This window comes from Esox lucius, chromosome 18, assembly GCF_011004845.1.
Source record: "Esox lucius isolate fEsoLuc1 chromosome 18, fEsoLuc1.pri, whole genome shotgun sequence".
NCBI lineage: Eukaryota > Metazoa > Chordata > Actinopteri > Esociformes > Esocidae > Esox > Esox lucius.
The window spans coordinates 15,378,368-15,392,500 of record NC_047586.1 but is presented as its reverse complement, the minus strand read 5'-3'; the positions used below and the strand labels follow the sequence as shown (position 1 = coordinate 15,392,500).

Sequence of the window (14,133 nt, the reverse complement as noted above, 5' to 3'; positions counted from 1 at the left end):
TGGTGAAGCGCTCAAGCTCAGAGGAAGAGTCAGAAGAGAATGGAACTGAAGGAGAAAATGTGTCTATGGATAAGAAAGGTAAGAACTGCTGCTCAGTGCATATTCACACTCTAAGACCACAATGTAGTGACACCGCGTCATGTGCATATTCACACTCTAAGACCACAATGTAGTGACACCGCGTCATGTGCATATTCACACTCTAAGACCACAATGTAGTGACACCGCATCATGTGCTTATTCACACTCTAAGACCACAATGTAGTGACACCGCATCATGTGCATATTCACACTCTAAGACCACAATGTAGTGACACCGCGTCATGGGTATGGTAAGATAGCTAGGTTAACCAGCTGAGCCTCCAGCTACCTGCTGAGGGTGCCATGTGTCCACCCACCACACTCTATTTTAGCAATGAAACATTTATTCTCTGGTAAACCGAGGGCTACAACATTTTGATTTAAATTTATAGTCTAAGTTTTTATTATTTGCGAGAATCCAGTGTAGTAGTTTCACTGCAATTGTTCATATCCCCATCCTTGAAAATTTAATGAACCATATGATTGACCCTAACATGTCTGACAAGACAATTTTTGACAAATGAACAAAAAAGAGGCTGGCTTAATTGATGTCTGGTTGTGCACCTGATTTCTTTGATGGTGTATGAAAGTGTCTGCAATTAGCTGCCTTCTGGACTACTCATTAGTACCCTACAACAAAAGTATAAATGAAACATATGAATATTACTGTCATTCTAGTCTCATCCCAGAGATCTAATAGAACAGTTTGTGAAACCTGGCCTTCCTTAGCCAATAAGAAAGTTGTAAAAAATTCCTAGCCCAATTTGCGACTCCTAGCCAGCTTTGTTGACAGACCAATCATCTCCCACAACACCTTTCCCCATGCCTCTTCTAACGTTTAACGTGTTGTAGGCTGCTTACTGGTTAGCCAGTGTTCTTTTAAACAATCGAACATCAGAAACACTGCTCCATTGTTTGCCAGGACTTACGGTATTTTGATTGGCTGAAATCCAAAGATGAAAAATACTTGACGTATTATAGCCACTCCCACTTAGTGAAAATGTCCAAATGTTTTTGTTCAAGGCTCAAATGCACTGTGCACAATAGCCTGGGGACAACGTTGCAATAACTATGATGATAATCTGTAATATATTTAAAGTAGAACACTGCTCCAGGAAAGTGCCAAGTCGTTTCGATAGATGGACACTGTTCTCTGGAGGGTACAAATAATGAGGACAGTTAGGCAGAGAGACGATCAGCAGGGAGGCGTGTGTGTGTGTGTGTGTTTGTGTGTGTGTGTGGATGCATGAGCACGTGTGAGTTAACATAGAGAAAATAAGTCAATACAAAGAAAAGACAACGAAAGACGCAATGCAGCGCTAGAAAAAAGACAGGAAGGAAGGGAGGAAGAGAGAGAGAGAGAGAGGGAAGGACTGGAAACGAGAAGGAGGTGGAGACTGTGGTTGAGATGGCAGCCCTGCACCACATGAGCAGGTGACTTATTCCAGGGGCTCAATCTATCTGATGAGTTTGAGCGTCCCCGAACAGCGGCAGTTTGATTAGATAATGGACTCTGGAACATTGCCAGCGAGAAGGAAGACTTGGGCAGCGGGGCAGCGTGCCATGTGACACCCTGTTCCCTTTATATGGCGCTGCCTGACGACCATGGCCCACAAGGAACAACGTGTTATTTGGGACACGTCCAGTAGCATGCTGGTGGAATTCAAATGTCATCACTCGATTTACACCATGCTGAAAATGACAGAAATTAAAATAAAGGAATATGTGATGAGCGAGCACTTGAATCTAGGGTTTCCAGTTGAGGTCATGATAACCACATAAATATTGCAGTTCATTAGAAAACAAGAGTACCTGCTATATAACTCTGTTGAATTCTATAGGAAACTTTAGAATACTATTGTATATTACACTCTGACATCTGTGTGAGTCATCGCACACAGTTTTATTTGTTTTCTCCCCACCAGAGGGGATCATAACACGCTGGCTAAATTATAAAATCAAATGTGTTGTGAGCAGATTTTAACTGGAGTTAAAATTGTGTTGTCTGTTCTGTTTGTCTATTCTGAATGTGTTTGTTTATTCTGTCAATTTAGAGACAGATGAAAGTGTAAACCTATATCATTTTTAGTAAATATATTTGAATCACTCCACCTTCATATTTCAATGCTTTTCCCAGATGTAATAGTAACACAATGGCATTGTCCAATCCTCTTGGTTGCTTCTAGGCATGTTAAAGGATTCAAACCGTATTTATTATTATAGGTGTTGATTTATCATGACGGCAATCACTGAGGTAAGTAGGGCAGCTTCTGTGAGGCACTGGACACAATTGATCAAAGCTGCTAAATTGTGATCCCTCAGTGAGCAATTGAACAACTCACAGAACACAACTGATCAGTACATGGAGTTAGAACGTCGTTGTTCATGTAATCTGGGACAGTGGCTTTGTGGACTTAATAAGATATTCTCCTCCTCTGCAAAAAAAATAATACCCACACTGTTTGAAATAACATTCACTCTGAAGCAGTACATCAAAACAAAAACATGGCGAACAATTCATCTCTCCACATTGATAATGTCATTGAGATTTCCTACCGAGCTACAGGATTTGTGTCACAGTTGTTTTGTAATAAACGGCTCAACTAGCTTATACGAATTGCTCCAAGCTACCATTTGTAAATGCAGCTAGTTTAGTTACAACTTGTTATTTGGTCTAAAATAGTTCCCCATCTACTAGCTGAGGAACAGAAGAGAATACATGAGGAACAGCATTTCAGAATTGAACTCAATGATCAGGATGATTGGGGTCATTACTCATCTGCACTTTCCAGACAATTGTTTCAAAAGAGGTGGCACCTGCTTGTCCAAATAATTTATAATAGATGGTGTCTCATATGATATTTGGTAATAGATGGTTCATTAAGCATCTTTCAGTATCTTTGAAATTGGATATATAATAGGTCATTTCAGGTTGGCTTATTAAAAGTATTTTGACAGAAAATGTGTGGAGACACGTTTGTTGAGGACAACAGTTGTGTGTGCTTCAACTGGACAAAGAGGGACAAGATTGGTGTTGGACTAGGAGGATAACATTTGTTTGTGATTTCACTACACAATGACATTACTTCGGTAACTGGGCAGTAGGAAGTGATTCAGTAAATAAATGCATCTCTTTTCAAAAAAACAAAATCAACAATATATATTTTTATTGAGGCATAGGTGTTATTCTGCTGTGGATTTTTGTCTTTCAGATATTTTTTCTTCCCTTAGAGGAGTAGTTCAAATGGAACAGAGTAGGAGTTCACATGGAACAGAGGAGTAGTTCACATGGAACAGAGGAGTAGTACACATGGAACAGAGGAGTAGTACACATGGAACAGAAAAGGCTGTGGCCATTTCATGCAAAGAATATGAGGGATGACTTTGGTGCTAGATACACCTTTTAATGAAGAGACATTAATGATGAGAGCACTCCCAGACACCCACATATTTAATAGTATTCCTCTGAGCTCGGTGTGGTGACATACTTTTTCTTTTTTAGCAAAGCCAGGGATGCCCCTACTAGCAGGGTTTGCTCAGAGGCACTGTGGCGTGCAGAATGGGTTGTTTCACTGTGTCAATCTCCTCATCAGCTTTAGCGTGGGTCTTCCCATCTGCTCCTGTTCCTGGTTGAGCTGCTACTCTGTGGTGGTGTTGGACCTAAAACATACCACCAGTTTTCTTGTCTTTGAGAGGACCTCATCAAGCACCGATTCAGTGGCTTCTTCACGACTAAAGCTATGGTGTGTGCAATACAAGTCGTGTGTTAGAGTTTAAGCTCTTCGGTACAGGCATCCGCCATCTGGTTTCCCATTTCACCTGGTCCTGAATGTCCCACACCCGCATACGGGAGGTTTTCAACATCCACTATGTGTTCTACTAGGTTGGTCTTTTGGAAGTTCTAATAAAAAAACTGTGACACGCTCATTCTAATCTACAGTGACAGGTGAAAACAAGGCAAGCTTCCACATTGATTAATGTGCACATTAGATGTAAGACTCAATGCAGCCTCCTTGCACTCCTGCTAGCTGTCTGTGGGGCAAGTTGATGGTGGGGGAAGCCGATTGGTGGGGCAAGCTGATGGTGGGGCAAGCTGATTGGTGGGGGAAGCTGATTGGTGGGGCAAGCTGATTGGTGGGGCAAGCTGATGGCGGGACAAGCTGATTTGTGGGGCAAGGTGATTGGTGGGGCAAGCTGACTGTCAGTGGAGGTGATTTATAAGGAGACTGGAATCGGCCATCTTTAGGACGTGGCAGTGGAAAACAGGTTACTAACCAGAGGTTTTGAATCCCAGTTCTGACAGGCTGATTTTGATGCGAGTGAGCAGGCAGTCGATATCCCAGGTGTAAACCTCTGCTAAGGCTCCCTCATTCAAGGCACATGTCTCCTGGGGACTTCCTCTGTAGCTATGCTTGTCCCTTTACCCCATTAAAGGCTGCTGGGGAAACCCACTGATCTGGCCAATCTATCAGAATGCTGCAGTTGGCAAGGACATTCTCAGCTTTACTCCTAAACTTAAACAATGATGTATCATGGTCATTTTGATAAACTTGTTATGAAAATGGGGAGAGGTACGTCTGTTGAAAGATGTTTTACGTCTTGACTCAAATGTACAACTGTAGGGGTTTTTTAGGCTCTGGTTTCGCTGCCTGCTAATGGGGCCAGGTGAATGAAAGAAAGCAATGCTGAGCAGCAATGCCTCGTCCTGAATTGTACACACAAAATAAATAGCAACAACATGCATTCCTGGTTGACTGCTGAAGAAAGATTATATTCTTCCCTAGTCTTTTTGAGAAGATTGTGTTAAAGCACCTGTATGATTGATGCATTGGTCAGAAGCTTTAAAAAGTAACCAAAATGATTTTTCGCCTACACAGGGTTGAAGTCTGATGAGCTGAAGTACGCACAGGAAGAGACATCTGAGAAAACCTCTGCAGAAGAGCAGGTGAGCGAGGTGGACAGTGAGATGGACAGCGAGGTGGACGGGTTAACTCACCGGAGCAGACTGAGCACACCACCACGGGGTCTGCAGGCAAAAAAGAGCGCGGAAGAGAAAGAAATGGGGCAGGATGTGAGGTCACTGCAGTTCAGGGGTCGACAAGAGGTGCCCCATCACTCCAAGGAAGTGTTGGAAGAAGAAGAGGTGGAGGAGGAGAAGAGGAAGGAGGGAGAGGCGCGGAAGAGTCTGGAGGTAAAGCGGCTCCAGATGATGGCACGCAGGGAGCCAGAGGAGATGAGAGGGGGAAGGGAAGAAGAGGGGAGTGCCAGCAGGAAGACTGAGGTATGCTCCCTCCAGTCTAATGGTGTATGTGTCTGGCACGGTTAAACACCTAAGGTGAGCTTGCAGGAGAACTCCCTTGGTTACAGTCATGGGGGACTTGAAGTGTTACAGTTTTATTTCCGTTACTGGGCTGTGCGGTCGCAGCGTCTTCCTCAAACATTTGAGGATCATCCTTTCCTTTCCTCCAAACTACATGCACTGTTTGGGAAAGAGGGATTCCTTTACCGGGGATGGGAAGTAGACTTCTAATGTTTCCCCCAAATACACACTTTAGATTGTGGTTTGATAAAGGTTATCACTGTTAGAAGAGAATGTATGTGTGCTGTTAAAAGTTGAAACAGAAATACCACTTAACAGTAACTTCTTTTTACCGTGCCCTCCACTCTCTTTATTGCTCCTCCTTTATTGCTCCTCCTCTTGATCCCCTCCCTCCTTCTTGTCTCTTCTTCCTCTCACCCTCCATCTGCCATCCTCTCTTCCTCAATCTCTCCTCTATGCGTCTCCTTCCGTCAATCTCCCGCTATCAGAATCTAAAGAGGAAGTTAGACACCTCACCACCAGATTTACTTCTGTTTAATGGATGTCAATGAACTAAGCAGACCAAAACCTGCTTCTGTTGCATTGATGTCTATGGAAGAGCCACCTTCATATTTTGGTCCCCTGTTTGTTTTTACTTATATCTGTAGGACCCAGAGATCGAGAGTCTGGCAGCCATTGAGTCAGAACTGGAGAATGTTGCCAAGAAACTCCATGAGCTGAGACGAGGTTGAGAAGAGGCTGTGATGATGACGACGATAACTGCACCTTCTTCCTCTTCCTCCTCCTCAACAGCTGACTCTGTCGATACAGACCAGCGGTGTGAATTTGAGAAGGGATAGTCCCTCTCTCTCGCGTCTTTTTCATTCTTACCGAGAGAATACCGGTGTCCGCTCCAGCCTCTTGAGACACATACTTCTGTCTGACACACACTGGCACACACACACAGACACACACACACTGGCACACACACACACACACACACACACACACACACACACACACACACACACACACACACACACTGAGGCTCCTATGGTAATCCGTCCTCCTGTCATTGGACAGCAACTCCCTATGCCTTCAGTCCCTCCCTCCATAGCTCCGCCTACACCCTGCTTGACAACAGTATATTTAGCCAGCTTTTGAAATGATTTTAACACTGCGCAACCAATCGTGGAAAAAAACAAGACTGACTATTGTTAAAATGCTAAATTAGGTAGGGTTGTACAAGGCATCAAAAAAATATGGATTGATTCTATGATGCTGTAATTTATTAGTGCTGTAACTCTGATTATAGAAAAGCAATATCTGGCCATTTTGAATAGGTGAATAATTTTAACATGATTTAAGACTGTATAGAATTTATCTAAGAAAACAAATAAATTGGATAGTGTTATTTAGATTTTTCTGTCTGTGATTTATGTGCGCTCTTATTAAAGCTTACATATTATACATTTGTAAACATGTTAATTCATTGAGGGTAATGTCTCCCAATGGTCTGTTATGGGAAACACCAAAAACCAACCTTGCCCTCTGATAGGCTAGAATTTTATTTTTGTATTTATTTTCTTCACTGAGGTATTATTCTGGCAGACTCAGGGCTTCCGCCATTTCTATGTCGACAACTGGGTGGGACTTGAAGCATCATAGGCTGATCTGTTCTACTGAAATTCTGGAAGCCTTCAATGGCAATATCCATGCCAGAACACGTTTTCTCAGATGAATCCACTATCTCTATTGTGAAACTGTAGCTTAAGTGCCGTATAATTATTTAAATGCTCAAGTTCTGGGTCCATACTTGACAGCAGCTAGCTCTCATCATCCTTAACTCCCACAAGGCCGCAGGCATGGAAGGCATCCCAAGCCATGTCAGCATCCCCAGACCAGCTGGCTAGTGTGTAGATGAATAAATACCTCTCCCAGTCCCCATTCAGTTCAAGATGTCCAACATTCCATACCCAGGATCGCTAAGGTAACTGAGCTTAATTCTTGTCCAGTTGCACACGTGATAATGTTCTGTTTTGGGAGGCTAAAATCTCAGCAGACACCCTGGACCCTCTTCAGTTGGCGTACCGCAACAGATCCATGGACGACGCAAAGGTCACAGCACTGCACAGCCCTTTCCTTCCCGGAGAAGAGGTGCACCCATGTGAGGAAACTGTCCGTAGGTTACAACTCAGCCTGCAACACCTTTGCGCCCTCGAACTCTGGTACTAAACTGGGGGCCCCTGGGTTAGACTCACCACTGTGTAGCTCCACCTGAGGGCTCCCGGACAGGCTGACCCAAGCGGGTTAATTTCAATAGGTACCTAATGATCCAAACTTATTAGTGACCTAATTAATGGTGTACAAGATGAGAGAAAATCAGCAGACACACAGCCCTCTGTGGTACCGGTTTGACACCCGTGTGAGTTTTACAAAGACCATTCACGGACTAAACTCAATAGAGTTCAAGTCAAAATTCTGTCTCTGTCTATAAAAACATCCAGGTCCAAATCTTGCACAGCTTAGATTTCATTTCATTTTCATTTTGTTGCATTGAAAAGCTGCTGATGTTACGTAAACCCTGATCAAAACCATTGACATTTCTGGAGTGCAAAATTATTTCTGCGTGGCAGTCATGGACAAGCTAAACTCATGAAGCCGGTCCTTCTGGCCATTTAATTGTTCCATCAGCCCCTAGAGGTGCATTGAAAATGCACGAAAGGGAACATAAGATTGTATGTTGGTCTGGTATGACAAAATATCCATCTGCGACCATGCTGCTCTTCAGGGGGAAGTACGGTAAGTCCACCAGACAGTGTGGTAGGAAGGCACCTTGCAAAGGACTCTTCTCTCTAGGTCCATCTAGTAGGTGGGGACAGTACAGGCGCGTCAGAACAGTTTTGGAGAGACTCCGTTTCTTCCCCCAGGCCATACAGTGGAGAGAACAAGTATTTGATACACTGCCGATTTTGCAGGTTTTCCTACTTACAAAGCATGTAGAGGTCTGTAATTTTTATCATATGTACACATCAACTGTGATAGACGGAATCTAAACAATGCAGAAAATCACATTGTATGATTTCTTTATAATTTATTTGCATTTTATTGCATGACATAAGTATTTGATCACCTACCAACCAGTAAGAATTCCAGCTCTCACAGACCTGTTAGTTTTTCTTTAAGAATCCCTCCTGTTCTCCACTCATTACCTGTATTAACTGCACCTGTTTGAACTCGTTACCTGTATAAAAGACACCTGTCCACACACTCAATCAAACAGACTCCAAACTCACCACAATGGCTAAGACAAGTGAGCTGTGTAAGGACATCAGGGATAAAATTGTAGACCTGCACAAGGCTGGGATGGGCTACAGGACAATAGGCGAGCAGCTTGGTGAGAAGGCAACAACTGTTGGCGCAATTATTAGAAAATGGAAGCAGTTCAAGATGACGGTCAATCTCCCTCGGTCTGGGGCTCCATGCAAGATCTAACCTCGTGGGGCATCAATGATCATGAGGAAGGGGAGGGATCAGCCCAGAACTACACGGCAGGACCTGGTCAATGACCTGAAGAGAGCTGGGACCACAGTCTCAAAGAAAAACATTAGTAACACACTACGCCGTCATGGATTAAAATCCTGCAGCGCACGCAATGTCCCCCTGCTCAAGCCAGCGCATGTCCAGGCCCGTCTGAAGTTTGCCAATGACCATCTGGATGATCCAGAGGAGGAATGGGAGAAGGTCATGTGGTCTGATGAGACAAAAATAGAGCTTTTTGGTCTAAACTCCACTCGCCGTGTTTGGAAGAAGAAGGATGAGTACAACCCCAAAAACACTATCCCAATCGTGAAGCATGGAGGTGGAAACATCATTCTTTGGGGATGCTTTTCTGCAAAGGAGACAGGACGACTGCACCGTATTGAAGGGAGGATGGATGGGGCCATGTATTGCGAGACCTTGGCCAAAAACCTCCTTCCCTCAGTAAGAGCATTGAAGATGGGTCGTGGCTGGGTCTTCCAGCATGACAACGACCCGAAACACACAGCCAGGGCAACTAAGGAGTGGCTCCGTAAGAACCATCTCAAGGTCCTGGAGTGGCCTAGCCAGTCTCCAGACCTGAACCCAATTGAAAATCTTTGGAGGGAGCTGAAAGTCCGTATTGCCCAGCAACAGCCCTGAAACCTGAAGGATCTGGAGAAGGTCTGTAGGGAGGAGTGGGCCAATATCCCTGCTGCAGTATGTGCAAACCTGGTCAAGAACTACAGGAAACATATGATCTCTGTAATTGCAAACAAAGGTTTCTGTACCAAATATTACGTTCTGCTTTTCTGATGTATCAAATACTTATGTCATGCAATAAAATGCAAATTAATTACTTAAAAATCTTACAATGTGATTTTCTGGATTTTTGTTTTAGATTCCATCACTCACAGTTGAAGAGTACCTATGATCAAAATGACAGACTTCTACATGCTTTGTAAGTGGGAAAACCTGCAAAATCAGCAGGTTATCAAATACTTGTTCCCAACTTCTCCCCACTGTACATCTGCTGAACAACTACTGCTAGACAATCAAATGTAACCAAGGCTGTATGTATATATTTATTCATACCTATTTAGAATCACCAAATGCACATTTGTATTTACATACGTATTTACATTGTTGTTAATAATACATTATCAGATCGCTTAGATATCAGGCTGACACATAACCACACACAGCATTTGATACAGTTAGTAGTTTGACAGAAATTGAATAGCTGGCATGTGATCAGAACGTTTACCAAAGGAACCTAAACTGGCACTGCTGAAATCCTTCATAATTCTTTAATGATAGTTAGAAAAAAATACCTTTCCTAAAGAAAATGTGTTTTTTCCGGTCAATGGCCGTTAATATTGGTTTGACATCACCAGTTTAATCATTTAAGCTCTGAAGCAGTCCAAAGATTAAAGAAATAATTCAAGTCTGTAAGAAATCTAGAGTGGTCTTGCCTTCAGCTAGCATTTTAAAGTGGAGCTTTACATACAATGTATAGAAGATCTGGTTTGTCACAACTATGGGACTGTGCATTATTGTGAGGAGGCTTTGCTGGGGGTAGAAGACCCATAATGATTTTGAAAGTTGACTGAAACTTCAGTGTGGCATTCCGCACCCTGACTGCCAATCCTTTTGATGCAATCTCCCTCTACGATCCAGGTGTTAGCCTCTTTTTCCTGGATCATGCAAGGTTTTCCACAATTGGCCAAGGCTGTGGTGGCAGGTTGTCCCCCAAAAACACCGGTCTTCTGGTCTCTTTCAAGGAGAACACTAATGAGGTGACTGAGTAAATGGTTGAAGAACTCTGGGACACCTGCATAACCTGAATAATGAACACAGTATGCATAGCAGGAGCACTATTGGTTACATTTTGGAGCAGATTTAGATAGGCGATTCATGAAATGTCACACACAACACACAGGTTATACAAACAGATAAAGATGACAGAAAGGTGGACCAAAGTAAATGAAAGTGCTTCTAAGCCCATATCTAATGGCTGTAACATACTGTTCATTGGATTGAAACTTTCAAAATTTACAGCAGCCCTTTTAAAAAAGCATTTAAGAAAAAGTAGACATTTTTCCGGTTGAAAATGTACTTCCGTACTGGTGAAAGTGTGCTAGATTGCTATTCAGATTTCAAACAAAATATATATTTTACATTCAGCAGATTATCTTATTTTCAATAGTATTCAAACATTTCAATGTTATATCAACACTAGTGAGGAAATATAATTACAAAAAATTGTAAAATCACACTTTAAACTTCACTGGGCTTTTAAATGCCAAAATATACTTTGAAGTAATGGACCACAACCTACATTTTTGAACACAATAGCAGCATCTTAAATTGATAACTGAACATACCTGGAAATGCATTGATGTCAATGACCGCATGCCGTCCTGTCTGGTTACAAATGATGATGTCAATGCCAAACAGGGACACATCTAGTGCTTGTCGTAGAAACCTGGTCATGTCCCTGATGACGTTATCATTGGGCACCCTGGACACCCCTTCGACATTGTCCCTCTACACCAGAAACAGAGACAGGAGTACTGAGGGCAAAATGGTTTAGAGGGCAATCATTTCTGAGGATTGCATTGTGTCAGTATTCACTTAAATAGTTGGCATCACTTTTTAAAGCTGAAATGCCAAAAATATATTTAAACCTGTTATATATTTTTTTCTATATAAAATATAAACTAGAATAGGTAAGGGAGCAATTTAATTTTAAAGGGGTAATATCCGAAGTATTAAGGACTATACATGTCTTAGACTCAACAATTGAAGTCAATTAAACAAGCAGTAAGTGATCCATAAGATGTTATGCCACTGGTTTTCATTCCATGTTTTATGGTCTTTTGCGGACTGTAACCTATACTGCTTGTTGTCGCTAGAATCACTACTAAGTTGCAATACACCCTACAAGGCTATTTACTACAAGACTTCTCAAGGTCAAAGCATGTACTTTGGTGCCATATGCTGATTAAGCACTCTGCTGGATTTCCTTCTGTCCCTCAATGAAAGTGACATTTAAGTCAAGACCTTCATGGTCTTTGACATGCCCACTTTCTTTAAATTTCTTAATGGCAGTGTTCATATTATTAAACAGTTGTAATAAACTTTCTCAGGTTCGTTTAACATTTCCACTAGGTATTGTCTGCGTCTATATAAAAATAAAGAGGTGAAAACTTGTTGGTAGGGGAAACATTTCTAAGTATTAATTTTGTGAATGGGTTAAATGTTTAGAGTGCAGAAGAATACACCCCCTTTCTGCCCATCCTACACATGGGGTCCTGCATCCAGTTTTGACAACTTCTCTAATACATTTAGCAGGTTTTTCTGACTTCTCCCCAAGCTTTTATTGGTAAGGGTCTAGTGACTAGTTCAGCTACTTTTTAAGGCTGCCCCAGTGAATTTCGCTTTCCTGTCTGAGTGAGTAGCACTCATCTCTGGGTTGCTGCTTGTGTGCAGTTGTCACTGTGCCCTTCCCTTGCCTCTGTCCAGTATAGCATATTGGCTTCTCCTCACTGCTAGAGATTGGGAGTAGAACTGACTAATAGCATGGTTTAGAGCAAACAATGCTTCTCTCTGGTTTGAGTGACAGAGAAATGCCTCCTGGAAGCTGAAATTAGCCACATTTTCCCAAAAGCAGATAACAATACTAATTTGCCTGTGAGAAGCTCTCCCATGAAATAAACTGTGCAGCAAACTGAATATATCCTGACAAGGCAAAAACACTATTTCAAAAAATATGGGGTATCATAACGGCTGGGCACAATTTCAGATTTTTTTTGTTGTTGTGAGATTGCACTTACAGAATTCAGGTCGGAGGAACACTCTGGCTTGGACACATTATGACTGTGGAAAAAAATGGATTTCCTCCCTGGAAGACAGAAACCACAAAACCAAGAATTTGACTACCTTTGCACAGAATGGATAGAAATTAAGTTCCGCTCTTTCCTTTAAATAAAGTATAAAATGCCTTAAAACATAGCTATGTCGAATATCTTGTCTTGCCTGTCTTACAACACCTGATCAAACTGCAAGGGTTATTTATTATATAAGTGAATTACAATGTTCAGGAGGGTGTAATAAACCCATTGGAGCATTGGGCTTAACCAAAAGATTCACAATGTTCACCACACTTTAGATTTCCATTGGGCCTAGGTTTCAAATCCCTCCTTGGGGCTTCAGAGATCAGATTTCAAAATAATGTTGTAGCCACACATTAGTTAAAGTGAAAAAAAAAACATCCCTTTATGCACAACTGTTTTTTATGAGGCAATTTAACATTTGCACAGCAGGGGGCATAAATATTTATACACACGACAAAAAGACTTCCACGCTGGTGCCTGTCCTGCTGTATGTGACTCAGACGCTAATACCTTGCCCAAAGCCAGAAGAACAGAAATAATACAAACACTGACACAGAGGGGGAAACTGCTTTGGAATGTATCAGTGGAGCTTAGTGTTAAACTGAGCAACACGGAAATGCCTTTAATGCCCATTTCATCTGGCATATTCCCCTTCTCTGGTTAAAGGGGAGATGTGTGTGTGTGTGTGTATATATAAGCCCAAGTGTTTTTATAAAATCAAGTGTCTTTATAAGGTAATATGCTGCTTTAGAGTTGTCTCTCTAATGTTGTGTAATTCTAAAATGACACCCTACATTAAGTACACTGGCTGGTTGACAAAAGGGCTTCTTATAAAGAATAGGGTGTCATTTCAGATGCAAACAAAGATAAACTGCTGAGGAAGACTTTGCGACCAGTTAAAATTAGACACGGTCTCTATGAGTTCAACACTTCTCCAAACAAAATCGATAATTCAAAAGGACCCCTTTAAAATGAGAGAAGCTAAAGCTGTGTTACAACGAGGCAAGGCTGTGCTTGATGTATTAAATATGAGTTTCAGGCAAGGTGCAGTGAGTAGATCAACTAATACCATAAGAACAACAACCCAACTACTCAGCACTTCTTATACTGTGCATCTGAAAAGATTGGTATTGGTTAGGTAAAAGAAACATGGTCATAAATCCACATTGCTGGTTGGTAAGCTGTAGTACACTGCCATTTGACTGTGAAACATTAGTGAGGAGGCCCCACTTGCACAACGGAGAAGGAGGTTTTGTGTGATCTTTGCAAAACTGATTGAATGGCTATTTTCATCCACCCTGAAGGCAAGTGACCATAGGTGACAATTTACTGAAA

General features: G+C 42.0%; 2 protein-coding genes across 3 annotated transcripts in view; one reads left to right on the top strand and one right to left on the bottom strand.

Moving 5' to 3' along the window:
• The window catches only part of chga (chromogranin A), a 12,849-nt gene extending 6,049 nt beyond the window's left edge, over positions 1-6,800 (top strand). The window contains exons 6-8 of the mRNA XM_010882463.4: positions 1-78; positions 4,959-5,362; positions 6,049-6,800. The exon at positions 1-78 is cut by the window's left edge and continues 294 nt beyond it. Of these exons, the coding sequence (XP_010880765.3) occupies positions 1-78; positions 4,959-5,362; positions 6,049-6,132 (566 nt within the window). The 3' untranslated portion in view covers positions 6,133-6,800. The remainder of the gene's footprint in view (positions 79-4,958; positions 5,363-6,048) is intronic.
• Positions 6,801-9,976: 3,176 nt separating this feature from the next.
• Positions 9,977-14,133, bottom strand: part of itpk1a (inositol-tetrakisphosphate 1-kinase a) — a 21,662-nt gene continuing 17,505 nt past the window's right edge. For both annotated transcript variants that reach the window (XM_010882462.4, XM_010882461.5), the window contains 3 exons: positions 12,739-12,806; positions 11,287-11,449; positions 9,977-10,742 (listed from right to left, as the gene is read on the bottom strand). In XM_010882462.4, the coding sequence (XP_010880764.1) occupies positions 10,453-10,742; positions 11,287-11,449; positions 12,739-12,806 (521 nt within the window). In that variant the 3' untranslated portion in view covers positions 9,977-10,452. The remainder of the gene's footprint in view (positions 10,743-11,286; positions 11,450-12,738; positions 12,807-14,133) is intronic.